The sequence below is a fragment of the Calonectris borealis genome, chromosome 20, assembly GCF_964195595.1.
Source record: "Calonectris borealis chromosome 20, bCalBor7.hap1.2, whole genome shotgun sequence".
Classification (NCBI taxonomy): domain Eukaryota; kingdom Metazoa; phylum Chordata; class Aves; order Procellariiformes; family Procellariidae; genus Calonectris; species Calonectris borealis.
The window spans coordinates 14,683,168-14,703,928 of record NC_134331.1 but is presented as its reverse complement, the minus strand read 5'-3'; the positions used below and the strand labels follow the sequence as shown (position 1 = coordinate 14,703,928).

The window sequence follows — 20,761 nt, the reverse complement described above, 5'->3', positions numbered from 1 at the left end:
ATCCTGTAAATTAGGTCAATCAGTTCTTTTTTGGTCAGTTAACTGAAATAACAGACAGATGCTCAAGTGAAGAATTCAATGTATATTTATTATTCACAGTTAATTACTATCTACCAAATGCTGCTGCAGAGTTAAAGGATTAAGTACATAGGCCTTCTTTATTTAAACACTGATTTTTTTTTTTTAATATATATACACACACAAGACATATGTCTGCAAGGCTGCATGATATACACCAATTCCAAAATAAGGAAACAATCAAATGGTCCAGGTGTAGAATGCCATAGATTCCTTTTCCAATCACTTTACAAAGAAGGAAGAAAGTGACAGCTAGCAAGGAGAGGGGGAGAAAGTAATACTCTACAGGATAGCTCTTCTCTTTCGTCTGCTGGAAAATTAAAGTGTAAGGCAGAGTCCATCTCAGGAATAAAACATTTGTAACAATTATTACAAAAAAAGGCACCCTCCAACAAAAGATTGCCCCTGCTTAGGCAGGGTGGGAGGAGATCTCCGCTGCAGTTTTTGGATTCGTTGGTGGGGTGAAGGGATCCAGCCAAATGGCCAGCAAAAGGAAAAATAATGTAATTGAAGATTGGCACAGAGAGTGGTGCGGCTTGATTGCTTTCCTTTCTATCCAATTTAACGTCACACTGCTCTAGTGGAGGAGCAAATGGCCACAAAAAATGCCATTATCGTGTGGGGTGGGGATTACAGTCATCACACAGCCTGCTGTGAATGGGGAGTGGGGTGGGGGGAATCTACTTCAACAGTAACACTGACCTGAGGAGGGAGGAGAAACAGGAGAACAGTGATGCCAACCCCACTTTTCAAGAGTAACACGACTGCAAATACTCCCTTATCCAGGCCAAAGAGACAGGCTGATTACATGCATCATGTAGAAACATTCACTAATAGCATAAAGTTTTTTCAAGCACTATTTCTTGAGGTTTCTCTGCATTATAAAGTTTTCCATCAAAGGAATGTACATTTTATAGGACATGTCAGGGCTGTTATTTCTCAAATTCCCCTGTTAACCCTCCCTCCCCAAAATATTCTTCCTCATTTTCCCTGGTCATAACTTCCCCCTTTCTCTTACTTCTTTTGAGGCTCCTGGTTGCAGCTCCCACCTCTGAGCAGCCTAAGCTGCCACTTGAATGCCTTGATTTTATTTTCCTTGGAATAAGGAAAGTTGAACAGTAAGACAAATCTTAAGATTAAAGCTCCATCTCTGTTTGTAGATTTTTCTCAGATGTCCATTGATAAAACCACCCTCCTTTACACCCTTCCCCCAGAAGTATTTATTTACACATAGGCAGAAAAAAACCCTCTGAAAAGCTCTGGACTGTCCTTTTAACTTAAAAAATAATAAAAAAGAAAATAAGGGAAAGGCACTATGGAAAAAATTACAGAATGTGCTCAACCGTACACCTTTAAGAAAAAACAAAAAAGCAGTCAGCACAGCATTAACAGACTTCAGTTGTAGGCTGGAGATTTTCAAAGCAGCTCTGTGACTCAAAAGAAGAAAAAAAAAAGAAACAAAAAGCCACACAACTCTTCTCCCTTCCCCTGCTTGGAAGCTGTTGAGCTTCAGAAGAAAGTGCCAAAGGAGAAGAGACAATAAAAATTAGATTAACACCTCATCTTTCCCAGGCAAGAAGAGCTGAATGTTGAAGGCAAAAGCAGAGACTGATGATTTTTTTTTTTTTTTTTTTTTAAAAAGGCAGGACTGTGGATTTGGTTCTTCTCTCATGTCCCTTCAAGTCAAATGAAGACCGTTTGCAGAGAGAGAAAATACCAGCAGAGTTTCTCCCTTTTCCTTTAACCGCATGGCTAGGACTTTATATGGCATTAAAACTTCATGCACTGATGGACAGAGGATGAGGGGGAAACGGGAAGAGTGAATGAAAGGGGGTAACCCAGGAGCAGCTGAGGAAATTTGTTACTTTCTTTTTTTTCTCTCTCTTTTTTTTTTTTTTTTTTAAGATAAGTTTTGGTGTGTAAGTTGAACTCTTTCCCCACCCCGCCCTTGAAGTTCCGTACTGAGTGAAGGAGGATCACCTCACGGTGAAAGGTGACTCAGGTTTTATCGCCGTGTGATTTTAGGTCACTGGCTGCAGTTAGGCTCTGTATGTGTATTTACTGTTTCTCTGGTTTCTTTAAATAATCTCTAATATTTATCTCTAGATGTTCCGGTTCACTGGGGTGACATAGTTGCGTGGAAACATGCCCGTCTGTCCGTGGCAGGCTCCCTTCCACCAGTTGGGGTCAGAATTGTCAAGGACTTGGATAAAGTCTCCGCGGCGGAAGCCCAGCTCTCCTTCCTCCTGGGGATCAAAATCAAACAGGGCCTGAACATATGTTGGTTGCTGAAAGGAGAAAAAAAAAAGATACGCGAAGTGAGAATCATCCACAGCACTCGAGACATCTGCTCCCTCAGGCAGGAGCTTAACTTACACCAGAGTTTAACAATAAACATTTGGGTTGTTTCATTTCCCTGCAAGCCAGCTTTCAACATCTGTAACATGCTTGAATAGGAAAGCATAGTCTATAGAAGACTTTAAAAAAAGGCAAGTTTCTGTGCAAGAGCTGTAGTAAAGACAGCAGACGACTCAGATGTTTTCCTAGTATTTTTGCAGTATTCATCAAGTACTGTAAATCTGTACTCTATTGCAATGCAATGGTCTTTTTGCTTATTCATCCTGTTTTCACCAACTGATAGCATGAATATTACTAATCTACCTAACACTGTGATACACAAAGTTCCCCCTAAAAACTGGATGTTGGCATTTCACACATGTTCCTTAAAACTCTCCAGTACCAAGAAATTCTGATGCATTTTGCCTGGTCAGCAATTGCTTCCATTCTTATGGAAAAGCTAACAGTTAATTTAAAATGCATTTGCATTCTTAAAATCGTGAGGCTACAAAGGTATCTTCATGCTTGCCGTTTTCAGCCAGCTGTTTTCTCATCCTCTGTTTATCACCAACCCGACAGTGCAGAGCTAGATGTTAATTCAGACAAACTGTGGCAAAGGGCGCCCATGGCACCTGGAGAGCAGTATGAATTCCACACCCCTTGGCTTCAAGCTAGAACTAGAGTGCTGCACATGGAGGCAAAAGGATTTATCCAAAATCGACAAAAGATCCAGTTACATCCACCATGACATTTTGATTGCCCTGGGAAATGGAAAAAAACAAAGAGCTAGATATACTCAAGCTGCTCTGCTGGCACTTGGCAGTAGATTTTGGTTTCTCTTAACACTGGCTAGATCCAAACCATCAGGGTAGGGATGTTCCATATGCTACTACCTGTAACCATCTCTTCAGGAAAGACCAATACCAAAGCTTCACTGGCTATAGAGGGGTACAGTTCTGGCTATGAATCAGTACAGGTAGAACTATCCCTTCTCACTATGTCCTAAACCAGCAGTAAACCCATTTTTAAATCACAGGAATCAGATGACCTTCCTGCAACAGTATTCATAAACATTAAGACAAGCCAAGTGTTCAAGCAGCAACAATAACACTTTGCCAGAACTGAAGAGGAGAATAGGAGTTAGCAGGTAGGCTTTGCACAAACATCCAGCTTACTTCCCAGTATAATTCTAGCTGTGGGATCTAAAGGTATGCTTCCACAGACAAGAAAAATGTCAGTCAGCTTCTCTCCATCCCTACTCATTTACTCTAAGATGCAATCACACTTCAGACTGTGGTTTCAATAGTCTGAAAAGTGCACTCTACGGGAACATTTCTCTTACCTGTGGCACCTGTTCAATGTCCCGGAGAAATATTTGCTGGTTCCTGGAGACAGATGTGGATCTGTGATAATCTACCAGCTCGTTCAAAGAATTGAACTTCACCACCCAGAGGAAATACTTGCCAGCCCCATCTCTAAGCACCTTGAAGTGCTGCACATCATTTCCAAACCTGTGCGGAAAGAATGAAGAACACAAAAAAAAGCACATTATTAGTCACCGAGTACTCCTCTTTTGGGATCGTCAGCACAGAATAAAAAGGTCTTTCAGGGCACAGTGAAAACTGCCAATGGCACTGATGATATACATACTAATTGGTTGGTGTAAAAAAGGTGTCTGAAAACCACTTGTCAATTGTATTTTATAGAAATCAGTGATCAGAGAAACAGAATTCAAATACTGAATTTGTTTAAAAAAAAATCCTGCAAGCTTCACATGTGCTTTTCTTGTAATAGGACTTCAGTTTAAAACCAGCTTTTCAAACCACTCTGAATTTGCAGAAGTTTGAGGTCTTTTCGTAAAGAATTTCTGGTGTCACAACACACTCTATCCTGGGTAACATGCAGTATTTCAGCTTTTTATTTTACACTACATTGCCACATAGCTGGCATCCACTACATGCACTTTTTGATGTATGTATACAGTCACCTGAGTCACTGAAGACAGTGCACAGAATACCTCGGACACATACCATGGACTTTGCAGTACAAGTGCAAGGTCACATTAAAGTACCTACACCATGGTGCCTTCCACTCCACATTCGCAAGATTTCGAAGTCAAACAGTACAAGAGCTTCAGTTTAGCTCTTCACACACAGCATTTCACAACTGACTCGAGCCAGTTTAGGTTTGTGCTACTCTCACTATGGTCCTGTACTTCTCATCGTCTCAGTCCCTCCCTCACACACCACCACTGGGTGTGTGCGATATTGCAATACATAAAGCACCAGAGCCTTTATAGGTAAATTGCTGGGAAAACACTGCCACAGGGAGGGTAGGATTGTCTCTTTTGGGAGCCAGTCTGGACTTATGCAAAAGACTGTCTTGCAAAACAAAAGGATCTCTCTAGTCCTTCAAAAATAAAAAAAAAGAAAATGCGCGAAAGGTGATGCAGCAACTCCAATTCTGTATTAACAATTCTTTCTGACAAATGATGGCATTCAGTTGAAACTACTTTTCCACCAATTTTACTCTGAATAAAGGAGAACTCCAAAGAGTCCATCGGGATTTTCCAGACGAATGGCACATCAGTATTTTTGCTTCAGTCTAAAACACTGAAAACAGGAGACAACTGTTCCCCACTTGGCATGCACAGCTTCTGTACATTGGCTGAAAACGTAGACACTATCTTGGCTACAAAGCTAACATGAAACAACTCATGAGTACTGCCTCTGCTCTCCCTTCCTCAACCTGAGAGCTTCTCACCATTTCAAATCCTGCAGATCACTGTTTATGAAGCAGACTTTTCTAAATTAAACAGGGGGGGGGAAAAAAAAAAATCAACTGAGACATTACGACCAGGCAGAGCTATGCCACTATAACTTTATGTTTCTTAAAGGAATGCACTTTCCGGAATGAAACTTCCATTCACATCTAGTAATCCAGCTAAGATGATTGTATCCGAGACAGAAATATAAACATCTCTTAAAATCAGTGGCTTTAATCCAGTTTGTTGGCATGACTCAGTGCTGCTACAGACGAGGACAAAAATTTGGTTACAGACCAAAGATGACCAGAAAAAAAAATCCTGCCGAGATCACTGATACCCACAGAAAATAGAGCAAACTAGGAATCATGCATGAATAATAAAAAATTATTGTTAGGATTCTAAGGAAAATCTGGTTCATTTCTGGTAGGAAAGGGGAAGATTACAGAAAATAAAGAAAAAGGCAAAAATCAACTGCTGAGGACAGAATCCCTTCCACCCCCAACCCACGTTAAGTTATATCACATACCCTTTCAAGTTACTAATACCTCTATTCTATAGTGAATTCAGATGGGTAAGATAGGTAGCATGGTATTTATGGGCCATGGCTAACTAGCAGGAACTCCTGCTGATTAACAGCCAGTACTTCTAGTAAGGTTATTCAAGGATAAGAACTGCTCCTCCTCACTTCACTGTTATTAGACTGAGTTTCTCTACCAACGTGGAATGCAGTTGTGAGAGATGAAGGCCTCTGCATTCACAGCTCCGTGTCCCAGTGCTAAACAACATGAATATCCCCAAAGCATGTGCCAAGCAGACACAAAAAACATATTTGGAAGTGTACTACACAAGGAGAACAGATAGAGTAATAACTTGTACTGCAGAAGAGGAATGAAGGAGGATAGGAGAGAACAGGTACACACTGGGCACTTTGTGGCTGTAAGGAGGAGGAATGGGATCCACAAACCAACCAACAGATCGTGCCTGAGACTACATGAGCCAGACAGCAACATGTCACCAGGTCAGCCCTGTAGGCTCATTACAAACCAGAGCATATATATTTCTTCTATTAAAGAGGGAATAAATAAGTATCACCAGAAGAACAGGAATGCTATAGGGCATCTGGAATGTTCCTGCTCCTCAGCATTGACAATCACCTGTCCTTTACCCATGAGTCCAAATGAGCAGTAGATGGCTTGATTACCACACATGATTGCTTCTTGGCATTACTTACTTGACTGAAAGGGAGAAGTCCCCAGGAGCACTCTCACTCTCCCTGATGAGGAAGGCACCATCGTGTCTCTGTTTGCCTAACATCTCTTCAGCCTTCGCTCGGGGAATCTTTCCAAAAAACCACCTGCGGAGCGCAGAAAAGAAAACAATAGGGAAGGTTAAAAATTTTAATCCTTTCATGGAAGAGCCAGATGTAGATATTCACACAGAGATGAAATTGATTCCTAACAGAAGTAACTGCACTGCACCTCACTGCCACTCCAATACAGGCTACTGAACCATGCAGTTTTTCACAATGTTTCATCCTGGCAATGAAGCAACCATGACTTGATAAGCAGGTGCTTGCAATAGCCCTATTTCACCCAATTTAGCAAAGCAAAGATATAGTAAGAGTGAAATCCTCAAATTACAGGATTTATTTTCAGAGGTGGAAAAAACCTGCTCAAAATTTAATGTATCATTCACATTGTTTTGCACCCTATTGTATCTGCAGTTTAGCATATAAAACATCACAATGAGAACCTAACACACACAATTGCTTCACAGCAAAGTCCTGCTTTGTGAGACTAAGATGACTACCCTGGGAACTGGCTACAACCTTTGACAAAGTTAAAATGTCTACTGTGGTCTGCACTGATATCTTAGTAATCAGGCCTCATAATCTGAAGTCAAACAGATTAAATGCATAGCTCAAGCAAGAAACTCAAGTCTGTTCCTCTATCACTAAGGAATAAAGTCTCATGTCTCTACACGCAAAGTTTTAATTGTCCAAACGGTATGATGCCATCAACTCGGAGACAACAAAGTAGTCCTGCACTAGTGGCTGGTCACTATTGAACTTCCCTATGATACAGCAGCATTTATTTCACTATTAGTATCCAAAGATAATCAGTGGGGAGTAATTACAGAGTCTCCTTTATTACTTATGCGTCCTAAGGAGAAGCCACCCATGCCTTAGTCATGATTTGCAGAGCAGACAATATAGAAAATTTAAGTTATTACGGATTAAGCACAGAAGCATCACTATTTTAGTGGGTAGGAATCTCTAAAAAAAAGGTATTATTTGCAAAATGCAAGGTAAACACTGGGAGTTCACTCACAGGTTTCTCTTCAGAAACATCACAGCTCTAGAAACATGATCCTGTCTATGGACTGACCCATCCTGCACAAGTGGAAAGTGCATTTGAAAGAAACCAATTTCTAGTCTCTTTTAGATCAGGTGGTAAGACACGACTGCTTCAGCAGAGAGAATGAGTAGCTTCATTCAGCAGCTGGCTGTCCTGCAGTCCAGAGTCCAATCTTTCTGACCCCTTCCAGAGCGCTGCGGTCAAAGACAGGTATCGTGTCAGAAAGCTAAGGCAGGTGCCAGGAGTAGAGTTACATGCAGACCAAGTGAGAAAAGTTCCCTCAAGGTCTCCCTGTATCATTGCAGAGGAATGCTGAGCTGGACATGCAATTCTGTTCTAGGAAAAATGCTGATTATACTTGTTTCAGTAGCCTATTTTCTTGCTTTCTCCTACAGTCAGGAGAATCTAGCAGCTTTCACATAAGCAGTCACATGAAACAGCTGCACCATCAGGCCACATCTGAAATTCTTGACAGCTGCACAGAAGTCAAAGCCACAGGCTGACCACCTCTATGACACCAAGGGTGAACCTACCTCAGGCAACCAGATCATCAGCACTGACCAACAGCTCCTGGTCACAGGATTCTTATCCACATTTACATTTGCATTTCCAGACTAACCCAAGATTAAAGGCAAACAAGGGCTGAGTGGTAGATCACATGGCGTGGGAAAAGCAGAACCATCCTCACAACCAGAAAGTACAGCTTTCAGTTCTGAGTAACAGATCACACAGGACAGAAGCACTAACCACAGCCTATAACCACGCAGATGATTGACCTTACAGGAGGGCATTTAATAACAAGAGCTCCACTCTCAAAGTTTACTTTCCACAGTGAAGGTTTTGGTGCAGCAAAAAGACAAAAGTTGTAGAACCCTTCCTGAAACAGAGTCATTCTTAAGAGAAGTTGAAGCTTTCATGAAATCACAAAGTCACAAGATCTCCCTCTCTAAGAAGCAGCTATCTCTAGAGGTGAAGGAGGACCCAATTACTTGATTACAGACTCTCCAGCTACTGGAAAGCCCTAGCTCCTCTCAGCAGCTGTTTTCAGTATCTGCTCACCACAGGAGGCTGCACAAAAATACATCTGTTTATTATATCAAGGATGATGCGTCCACAGATGTATTTCTACTATATGCAACACATTCAATAAAACAACTCTAGGACATCCCCCTTGTAAAAGGAGCATTCACTCCATTTAGCTATGCAGCTCTATTATGAAAAGCATTTTGGCACTGAAAATGATACATCTTGTTTACAAACTCGGTTTCCATGATCACCTGGACATGTTTTACTTGCTTGCAAGTCTTGTTGTATACTTTTTATCCCCTGGAATGGAAAGGAAAAGCTTTCTCCCACAACCATCCTATTTCCAGCAATAAAGAACTTTATGGCATTTACTACTCTCCTGGTGGTTTAGCATCTGCGCTGCTTCTCAGTATCCGAGGTGGTGGCAGAGACAGCAGAGGGAGCATCTACCTGTCTCTCACTGCACTCTGCTGCCTTCAAAAATCAACCACGAGAAACCATTATGTGAAACTCCTTCAGAATTCAAAGGTAGTATTCTGTTTCCTGGGCTTTTGGCACAATTGTCAGAAAGATAAGGAAGTCTTCAATTTTGCCTCTGCCAAATGTTATGTAAAGCAAACTTTATATTATGATTTTAGGTATCTTGCCATAGTTCTTGTTTACAAAATGTTTTAACTTTGTTTAGTTCTCAAATAATTCTCAATTACTCGCATGTGACTTGGAAATGAAAGCCTCATCTTAAAAAAAAAAAAACAAAAACAAAACACCTCATCCATCTCTGCAAAATAGAAGGAAAGCCTGAAAGAGCTCAACCGAACTTCTATAATCTTTCCTGAAGCCTCAGAAGTATATCCTATCTTCCCCCTAAATTTTACTGAATCACTACAAAGTAGAAGTGTACAATTCGATTAAAGGAAGTAACACTTCTAAAGTAACAATATCAAATTCTTACAGTTTTCTACCAGCTGTTTCTAAGGCACTTTAAATAGACTAAAAATCTTTCACAATTCTTGAACTCCCTTGCAGTTTTATGACTCCATTACTACTTCAGCCATTCAGAGTAAATAGAGCTTGAATTTTAAATATGAAAAAGACGAAAAGAAAACCCCATAGATGAAAGCAACAAAGTAAGTTATTTTGAAGGACTAGTGTCTACTTAAGAACACACTTGTAAAGCATCAGAAGTGTTGTGCACATATGAATCTTTGCTATGGAATGATTGAAAAATTAACAAAAATCACAGTATGTCCAAGAATATTAGGCCAAAGAAACTGAACACAACATTCCCACAGCTTCCCTGGTGAAGCGCTAAGCTTGATAACACTTGTCTCCAACTAGCTTTGTAATGTAGGTGAAACTCATCCAGTCAGCACTGCAAAACCAAATCCAGGCATTACTGCTGATGCTGCACAGCTAGAGGGAGATGCACTGATCGGTACAACACAAAGTTCACATTGCATTCAGGCTCATTTCAATCGTCAGTTTGGCAATTCTTTTGGCTTTACTTCGCACAACCATTTAGCTTGGCCGATTTCCTCCACCTAAGTTAAATACTGCAAAGTGAGACTTCAGGAATACCTTCAAGAAAAGCTGATTACAAACACCAACACTTGAGATACAGACACCATGAGTCTGATTCAGGCCACGTCATAAACATCAAATTCTTCCGCTGCCTGCTTAAAGAGAGAAAGGTAATCCTGCTGCTGAACTGCACTGTTGTGCCTTCACAGGGAGCCTCCCTGCCCAGAGTTTCCTGCAGCTCTTCTCTGAGTATCATGCCTATGTCTACTCACACCTTTGCTTTGTTAATTGATGTGGCAATTCAGATTAACCCTTCCGAACCCAGGTGACTCAGCTGATGACCGAGAGGTGCCGTATTTTCCTTTCAGCTTCATTTGCTAGTAGTTACAAAGCAAACTGGAAGATTTACAAAATACAAGCAAGAAAAACCACTGCATTTAAGACTAGCTATGGGGCTGGAGTATTTAAGTCTCAGATCCCAGGACAGGATTTAAAGCCATTTTCAGTTGCTTTCTTTCCACATCCTCTTGAAAAGCTCTCGTGCCGCCTTCCCACAACACGGTTTGATAGCGGTCTGAGAAAAGGAACATTCTCTTTCTCACACCTAGCCAGCTGCCTGCAATTTGCTTTTTGTATGACCTGCTGGACTACTTGGAGAGCTCTGCATTACAGCTAAGCTAACATTACACTATAAAAAATTTTGCATAATTTCCCAGGGTTGTTAATGCAGTAGTTAAGACTCTCAGCATTGCTGACACACGGAACTAACTCCATCCAACTGCCATCAGCAGTTTAAATATCTTAACTATGCTTATAAAACACCAAATTCACGCACTTGCAGGCTCAGATATTGTTCATTCCCCTTTGATATCAAAAAGTGAAAAACTGACAGTTCTACTCCTCTAAAACAAAATACCATGGATGATTACAGAACCGATCATCATCATCGCAGGAGACATCACCGCAGTATAACTCAAATGCCTGCAAAACTGTTACGAGAAGATGTATGATGATTCAAATCAATGAGAGAGAGAAATTGCAATGTACATATGTGATCCCCAGTGGACCAGCACATTCAGGGTAATCTAGATATGTTACTGCAGCAGACAAAGCTTTAAACATTTCAGAATTTTCTGGTGCGTCCTTGCTTCACTTCCCACACTTGGCTGCACTAAAGCAGTATATCTCCTCTCCTTCTTGGGACACAGTCCCTCAAAAGCTTCCTTCTGCTGTTTCAAAAGAGCCCTTAGAAAAATAATTCTTGATTGCATTTAACTGCAATATCTTCATGATGTAATTACAGCCAACAATTAACAAATCGATCATCAGTTTTTGAGGGCAACTGAACCACTACAGCTCCTTGTAAAAACCCTGATTACAGGTTTTGCTGCTGCTTCCTAAACCTTTTCTCCCCTTTGAATCTGTTACCCAGAGCTTGCTGTTTTCTTGTTCAGATGTTGAAGGATCTCAAAGGTTGGCAGAACCAGAGTTTAGTAGAAGACAGCGGAAACACATGAACTGATACAAAGAAAAAGGTCAAGAAATGCTACTATTTTCATATGCTTGTTTTTTTATTCTAAGAGGAAATGTTCAAAGTAGTTACTCAAATACAGTTCTCTGGAGCTACAAATCAATGCAACTATACTTGCATAACAGTACACACTCTTTGAGGTTGGCCTGTTTTTGCCGGGAAGGTGTTGGACCAGATGAATGTTAGAGGTCCTGTCCAACCTAAATTATTGTGTGATTTTATACGCAGGATGTGACATAGACATACTAAGAGTTCAGCTCCAAATATCCTTAAATATTTTTCTGGTGAGCTCTGAATGCCACAACTTTTACTCTTACCTGCTACGCTAAGTAAAATAGAGAATCATCACACGAATGATGATCACAGTCGCTCTTTTTCCTGGGGCAGTGGTAGTGACAACTCTCTACTGAAGTGTTTTCTTCTGGTTTAGGCCTGCTACCCCAAGGTCAGTCTGACCGACCCCACAGCAAAACACCAGAGCAACCACCAGAAAAATTTCCAAAATATCCTGCTATATAGCCAGCTGTGAAATGAGTTAGAGTGCAGAACACTGCAAGTTGCAGCCAGAGATACAACTCAATAGCCATCCCTTATCTATCCATACATTTTGGTAGATCTGGTGAGGTACACTTTGCATAGTACAGCAAACCTCCCTTCTGTTTGAGAGGGTGCGCAAAGTAAGATCAAGTGAGTCTATCACCAAAGCTCTACTTACGGATGTGGTTTCATTTCTATGTAGTTCTTGGGAATGAAGCCATCTTTTCCATTGAGTTCTGCCTTGTACCAATTCTGATCACATTCTTCATTCAAAACCTGAAGGAAAAACCAAAAAAAAAGCTTACCACATTTCAAAATACTGCAAAACTGATGAAGGTACTAGCTTATTCTTCCCATTCCAGCTTCAAAGACTGCTCTTGTAAGACGAACCTAAAAAAATGGTGCTAGTCATCCTGCTCCACTGCATCTCATGAGCTTTCAGAACTGTGGTGAACAAAAAGCTGGATGAGTAATTTAAAATACCCAAAGGATTTTAGTGCCAAAACACCATGCTTTAGTAAGAAAGTTACTGTAAGTCCACAGGTACTTTTAACCAACATAACTAGACTGAGATCTGTGCCAAAGATTAAGTTGGCTGTCATCACCAAACAATTTTGTCCAAAATCTGTAAGCCAAGAATTTCCGATTCTTTATCACTTCATTATAATGATCACTTTTTCCTGAAAACCTGATGTTTTCAGTATAAATGTGATTTCATCCATCTTTTCTGCATTTGCACTGGTTGCATACTGGATATGTTAAAGATTCTAGGCAACCTCTATATTATAGAGAATTAAAATAAAAAAACCCACCTCCCTAATGACAACATTAACACAGGCCCAGCTGTAGATACAACTAGCAGCTCCAGCTGGTTTTGCCGATACAAGTTAAAACCAGGTTAAATCGGATGGCAGAAACAGTGACTTCCCTGTTGAGCATTTTTTATGTTAATAAAGCAAGTTAAACACATACAAACAGCAAATGTAGATGAACAAAGTTTCTTCTCTTTTTTTTTTTTTAAAAAAGGCATACTTTTCTTACTATAACTTTATTCTAAAATGAATGACAGATCAGGAGTTACAAGAGAGGAGCCACACGAATAGGTAGCTTTAGAAAGCACAAATTGATACTTCAAAGCATACTTGCTCTAAAAACTTGGGTACTTTATTTTTCATTCAATTTCTGTCAGCTGGTACAGAGCAATAGGCAAGCCTGGTACGCTGACTGAAAGCAGTCTCTCGAATAAAGTAGTATTATGTTCTGTAAATAAAGCCATGCTATAGTTTGAAACTACCTCTCCTCAAAAAGATTTTATTTGGTGTTGGCAGTAAACATCACACAGAACCTGCCCCCCCTTTAAAATTAAGCACCACAACAACACTTTTCCCCAAGCACTTTCATTCCTTCTCAGCCCTCTGAGGTTCTTTTTTAACTTTGTGACAATGGCTAACAAAAAGCTGGATCTGAGTTTAAAAAAAAAAAAAAAAAAAGATATACTTAAAACCTCAAGTCACAAAAGCGTCACATGATTAGCACTGCCTGAATGCGGGAAGATGAGGAAATGCAAAGAGAAAGACAACATGAACGCAGATCCAGAGATCACATACTACATACACATGCAGTTATGGTGGAGATATCAAAAAAAAAATCCAAAACCCCAAAATCTTCAGAAGCAATTATTGTCATTTCTGACCTTTTTTTTTTTTTTTTGCTATCTCACTATGTTTCTTTTTTGAAAGGGTGATGAGAGGAAATAAAAAAAAAAAAGGAAAAGCTGACAAGAATTTGCAAGTGCAGGCCTTAAAATTCTTATAGGTGATGGGAGCGCTTCAGAAAATTAAACTCTAAAGATCAATGCCTTTCAAAAATATATGACATGTCAACACCCTAACCTGCCTCATTGCTGACTGCTACATATAAAAGAGAAAAACCTCAACACCTACTGAAATGAAATCCGGTAAAGCAAAAAGAGAACAGAATCTGAATCTCCTCAGTGAATTACAGTGGGTAATAGTTACATGCCTGTTCCTTAACTTCCAGCCAAAGAGGCTAATAGTAGGATTTACATCCCCCAGGTGCCAGCACCTCCACTGGGGAACTAGCACAGTAGCACGGCCACATCTACAGAACTTCACATGAGCAAAGATATGCACCTTTACAGCCCATTTCAGGATATTTTCAGTTGAAGAGACTTTAATACTTAAAAGATCCTAAGTACTTTTATATGGATAAAAATATTTAAGCTATCTTTTGTGCAATTACTACTGTGGGCTTCCATTTATTTATTTACAAGCATTGTTATAGCATGCATTACAGTTCAGTCATTTAGTAAGGATAATCTGACTACAGGTCACGAGCAGTTCAAGTGTGGCTCTGTTACAGTCTCTGAGGTAAAAGCTTGCACATGGAGAGTTGACAAAAATCAGCTGATGTCTGCTGAATTGCCTTTAAGCAAGAGAACAGTGCTCATCTCTCACAACCACTGTACTAACTGCGAGACAGCATTCTGTGCAGAAACTGATTCAAGTCCAGAATATGAAATACAAGTAGATGACACCAGCAGGCAGCTCTGGGATACTGAGCAGGGAAGATGGAGATTAAAAACAGGTATGTAAAAAAGTGAATTGCATAGAGACTAGGGAGACAGAGGGCACAGGTTGAAGCCCAGATCTACAACTCAGTCATGCAAAGATTTTGGCACATAGCTTGCATGACCAGGAAGTTTGCTTATTATACACCTCAGCCACCATCACTAGAGTAATTTATAATACAACAAAACACAAACGTGACACATTTTGATGTGACTTCTAATAAGCCAAATTTTATGCAATAGTGTGCATTCCTTTATCAAAGATAGCACAGATCAAACCTTTGATGAGATTGTGTACTACAAACTCATTTCATTACCAGAGAGCAGTTAAGGGATATGGCAGTCTGTTCTTTTTCCAAGAATAAAAAAACAGGTAAACGTAGCTTCATATGAAGGGCATTACCACATATTTGTGCTTTTGGCAGTAGGTATTAAAAATTATCGGAAGGTCTAATGCCCAAATGTAAATTATTTTAATGAGTTTTATCTTGCTCTGAAGATATGCTAATAGATTTGGAGGAGCCAAATCACATAGTGCTTGGGGTACTCATTAATGCTTGGCCTGAAGCCAAATGCCAGTGAGGGAGCATTGCTGAGGCATGCATTAAGCTTTGTGACCAGAAAAAAATAGCTGGATAAAAGGTATAGTAAGGTGAACTGCCTACACATATGCATATACAACCTCTTCAGGGGACTTCTGCTGTAATAATGGATTCTCCATAGCTCCCCCCCTTCAGTGGCTTTGTTTGCTCCAAGGACTTTTTCCTGCTTCACACCCAGACTGACATATCTTCATAGCTGGTTGTCCTTTCTAGGATCATTTTAACAAGCTGTCACAGCTCCATTCACACCCTGGCAGACAGCCAAACTACCCATGCCCTGTATTATATACCAGAGAGCTTATACACATACAGTCACCCTGTAAACACCCCTGTTTTCCCCTTTCCGGGTCTTTCAGTGTGCACTCTTCCACAGGCAATAGAATGTACTATTTTCTTTACAAAGCTCCCTGTTCACCTATCATTTCAAGAGGAGTCACCTCCACAATGCAGATATCTACAAAATCATTTTTTTCTGACAGTGTCTCAAATAGACACCACTGGAGCTGCTCCCAATGCTTAGTCAAGCAAAAATGACTTGTACTGAAGTACCTTAAATTCAGGACAACTTTGCAGTCACATGCACAAGGCTGGAATTCTGGTGGTTGCTATAAAGTTATGTAGCTATTATTATGACAACTGCAGAATAGTCATATAAAATTTCAGCTTTCAAAAAAACTTATGCCACTAACTCCATTAGTGAAATACAACTAAAAGGTAAGTCAGGAATACACTTAAGAACTCTCTTGCACTGGTGTATCTGGCTTAGACATTTACATCTGACATTGCTCTCTTTTCTTTTAAATTGTAAACCCACTGAAGTGAAAGAACTGACTTTAAGTAATTAAACCATTTTGCTGCAAAACATTTTAAGAAAAGCACCCAGTAAATCCATCTATCCTATACCTCCAACTGGCCTCCAAGTGATTTCCAGATAATAATTAAAATTTATCATCTGGATACTTAAAAGCCAGTGCTACGCCTCTAAGAAAAATAGAGATTCTTAACGGAACTACGGTAAGATTTTTCCCAGACTTACCGAAGCTATAAAATTTAGTCTAAGTACCACATGTATCACTGGATTTTGCTTTGAAAACTTCCCCAAGTACAAATAAATACAGATAAATTAAGCAACAAAATGAAACAAAGATTCACTGCTCCAAACTGAGACAGATTCACTGCTCCAAAATGAGACAGCCTTCAGAGTCTGCAAAAAATCTAAAAGGCACAAACACTTATTTATCTCAACAAGTGTTAAAAACTGCTGCTCTTTGTATAGGTCAAAACATAAAGCATTCCTTTGCGGCCAATACCCTTGTCTGCTATAGATCTGATCAAATCTATGCCAGAGTGACTCTTCCTTTCACACTGGGGCATCTGTGCCTGAGAGGAGGAAGGAAGGAAGGATATTTTTAACCACTACATTTGAACACATACTGCCATGTGATGGCCTCAGTCTGTAGTCAGCCCGGTTTTACAGTAATAGTGGCTCAACTGCTGCCCGTCAGTTTCCTAGTTTGATAATAGATCTCTTATCAACAAAAGCCCATCTGTTCCCATGGAAATGGAGAAGAGGCACTCCTGAAGAGCCACACAAGAAGGCAGTTCCCAAGTTTTAGCTAGAACAGTTCACACACAACAAGCATCCCCAGCCATTTTCAATTCCATATCTAGCGATTATTTCTAAGCACAGCTTTTCCACCCTTGTGGAATTGTTGCACATCAGCCTTGATCCTCTCAAAACCAAACAACTTTCAGGAACATGCAGGCACTAAACTGGAACATAACAAGCAGATCTTGCATCTCAACTTGCAAGCTGACTCCCATATGCAGACATGAAACTAAATGTAAGGCCTCAAACATACTTATGTGCTTGCGAATTTAGCCAAATTCATCAGAATGCTTGGGTTTTGGAGAGACAAAACCCAAAAAACTTGTTCAGAGAGGGCTCTGAGTTTTGGCTGAAACTTCTCTTTTCCCTGAATTACAAGGTTTTGGGATTCTTGCTGTGCTAACTGAACAGAAGGTAACATAACTGCTCAAGTACAACCTGTTAGCTGCCAATGTGGTTTTTCTCCTCGACAAAGTTGTGCTGACACTGCCACAAAGAAAACAATGCAGTATATTAAAAACACTCCCAAAGTCTCAGGAATCCAAGGAAAGTGCTTATGACACTTAAACTAGGGCAGGAATTAAAATTTAAAAAGTGGACAAACGATTCAAAGGCAGCAATGCTGCAACTGGGTTTTTAAGCCTGGAAATTACTCGTCCCAGGGTGGAATGGTGGTTGGAAGGATGGTTCTCACCCTCCGCAGAGGTGCTTTAACATTTTTCATTTCAGAGAAAAATGGCTCCTTGTCTGCTCCAGGAAGAGAGGTACGAATGAGCTACAAAACAATCAAGCACCCACTGCTTCAAGGGAAGCTACACCTGGATTCAACAGAGCAAGCTCAACACATTATATAGCATTTTTCTTCCCCACAAACTTACTGCAAATGGCACCACAGGATATTCAAATTCATCTCTTCAGGGTTTTGCAGAAGACAACCCAAGATGTGGCTTGGTAACCTGCAGCTCCCTGCCTCATCCTCACGTTGCACGAAATCCCTGAACAAATGAATCCTCCTCACTGGCTGCCTAACGCCATCAACAAGGTGGCTGTACGGAGGAAATGGCATCTTAAGGAAACCTAGGGTAATCTGCACGTCAAAATGGTATTGTAATTCAGGTCAAGCCACATCAGAATTTTTCTTTTCTTTTCATCATGACACACAGTACAAGTTATTTTAACTTCCAACATTCAATGCAAAAAGATACATTAGACAATTAAGGTAACTAGCTCGAGAACACAAAACTGCTAAAATATTTTAGGCTTTTCCTTAAATTCAATTTATCATAATTACACATAGGAAATGCAAAATATCCACATTTTTCAGATCAAAACCTAAAGCACCATGTTTGGACATGCTATAAGATTGTGAATACTTGCTCTCTAGGTGGATATAAAAAGCTGTGAAAACGCTTATCAACCACTGAGCAAGCATTACTGGAAACAGCCAGAGAAAGACTGTTTCTTAAACTGCACTCAACTACCAACTATTATAATATAATACCTGAATAATGCATGTAGATTGTAATATAACGCAATAATGTGTTATGGATACAGGTTTTCATTCTCACCCTCACCCCAATTCTCATTATCAATATAGAAACACTTCGTCCACCCTTATCTTTTTAAGGGCACAAAAAAGGCACAAAATACAAACTCCAAAAAAATAATTTCAGAAAGTCTTCCCACCAGAACAAATACAAAGTACAAGGACCCTTCTCCCCACTCAAGCGATGCTTTTGTCAGAAGCCTTATCTGAAGCGATGACTGCTACTTCAACACAGTGCACACATTGACTTTTCACACTGACAGCACTTACCACAGCAGGCCAAACAGCTGAAAGCAGAAGTCAAGGACAGCAAATTTTGTAGCTGTTCAAATCAAAAGGCTAGTGTCTGGGTTACATAGTGCTGTCTTTAGACATATTTTCTTCTTAAAGAAACTAAGTTATTTCCATTCATCTTGAAGGAACGTGGAAACTAGTCCAAAGTAAAATACAAGACAAAGTTGAGAGAAAACAAACCAAAAAAGACAATGAAAGTCACAGGACACAGCCACTCCAGGATCTAAGCTTCTCTTTCCAAACTGTAATTAATATTGTCCCCCATGTCTATTGCACAAATCTACTCCTCACTGGAGGTTCGTTCCATATAAACGTTTATAGGTAAATCCAGTATTCCCCTAACCTTCAGAAAAGGTTGATGGGGAGAAGTAGCTGGGTAAGATTACAGGAAACGATGTTACTTTTAACTACATGAGATAAAGGCAAGTTGCAATTACAATTCCCTGCAATATTTCACCATGCAAAACTCCAGATAGAGAGAGAGAGATACAGTGGTCAAGAAATCCATAGTAGCACTGGCTGGCAAGTACAGTGAAGTATGTTGTAACAAAGCAAAGTCCAAAGAGAGGAATGTAGCTAGGAATTAGCATTGAAACTTTCACTTCAAAACCACCTTTTTTTTTTTTTTTTAATGTAACACAAGAATACTTGAGGCAACTTTAAGTCAGCTGAGGTACAATCAAGTCTAGCCACAAGGACAGAACTCAGCACAGACTAACTTACCCTGCCTCTCAGGCCTTGCAAGTTTTGCACTACTACTTCCCCTCTGGCAAAAGCCTTCAATTATGAAGACTTACTTATTTATTTAAGATACTAGCAGAAAGAGAGAAAGAAGTAAAAAAAAAAGAACAATCTAGACAATTCTCTTTCCCTATGGCTCACCTTTTTTGGTTTATGTGGCACAAAGAGATGGGAGGAAAAAAACCAGAATTTTAAAGTATATTGTAGTGACCTCCAAAACGTCTAATGGAGATCCTGGAAGGAGTCAATAAAGCTCAAGGAACTTTGCCACAGGTCTCGTCTTCAATGAAGTTCCCTTCTGTGTACGAAGTTTCCACTAGCACAAACACATAGAGGTAAAATGATAACAAATTCACCAGTTCTGCCTATGTTGCTTGCAAAGGATAGCGAGATGTCTGCCTCAAATTACTATTATCACTTTTATAAAGTGCTATAAGCTATAGGTACCACAAATTGCTTATTTTCAAGAAGGTTGATGCAAAATCTCCATTATAGAAAGAATGGTAGCCTGCAGTAAAAACCAGTATTGGTGATTTTACAACCCAAACAAAAATAGCTTTACAGAGCTGGAAGTAGCTACAGCTAGTGTTCAAATTAGGCTTCCTTCACCTAAAAGACCCGCAAGTGTTTCAGTAACAGCAGGGACTCTCAGAAGTGAGATTCATTTTACGTTCAGCAACTTTTATGGTGCTTAAGTGAACACTAGATCTGATTAACTTCATAACGTAAGGATGACTGTTCAACATTTGGATGTTGCAATGAATGCACTGTCTCATTTCAGTAGTTGATCAAAATGGAGTGCAAAAAAGTAAAAATATTGTTATCACAGCCTAAGCTCCACTGCTTGGCTTGCACATGTAGAGAGCAGAATGCTATGGGATTCACAAGAACAGTTTCTTAAAAGGAGGAAGAGGAGTGTAGTTTTTCCCTAACAGACCAAGGGTTAGTTTACAGTGACTAACGACCAGGACCAGCCACCTTTTATAACTAGTTGTAGTGCTCAGGATGTTATCATGGAAACAGAAGACAAAACATCCTTCCTTAATCTCAAACCCAATCCATATTGAATTTGGAAGCATTGAAGAGCACAGCATTTTGTCAGTTTTCTGTTGTGCAGTGTGGATTAGTTTACTCAGGTACTAGTGGGGATGGTCATTTGCTTGCAAATGAGTGTCTTTCCTCATTGAGTTTTTATTTAAAAAGTAAACAGATTTGTACTGTTTAA

General features: G+C 39.9%; 1 protein-coding gene across 1 annotated transcript in view; it reads right to left on the bottom strand.

Annotated features, from left to right (window-relative positions):
* Positions 1 to 67: 67 nt before the first annotated feature.
* The window catches only part of GRB2 (growth factor receptor bound protein 2), a 54,497-nt gene continuing 33,803 nt past the window's right edge, over positions 68 to 20,761 (bottom strand). The window contains exons 3-6 of the mRNA XM_075170054.1: positions 12,333 to 12,430; positions 6,414 to 6,536; positions 3,758 to 3,926; positions 68 to 2,366 (exon numbers count right to left, since the gene is read on the bottom strand). Coding sequence (XP_075026155.1) covers positions 2,181 to 2,366; positions 3,758 to 3,926; positions 6,414 to 6,536; positions 12,333 to 12,430 — 576 coding nt within the window. The 3' untranslated portion in view covers positions 68 to 2,180. The remainder of the gene's footprint in view (positions 2,367 to 3,757; positions 3,927 to 6,413; positions 6,537 to 12,332; positions 12,431 to 20,761) is intronic.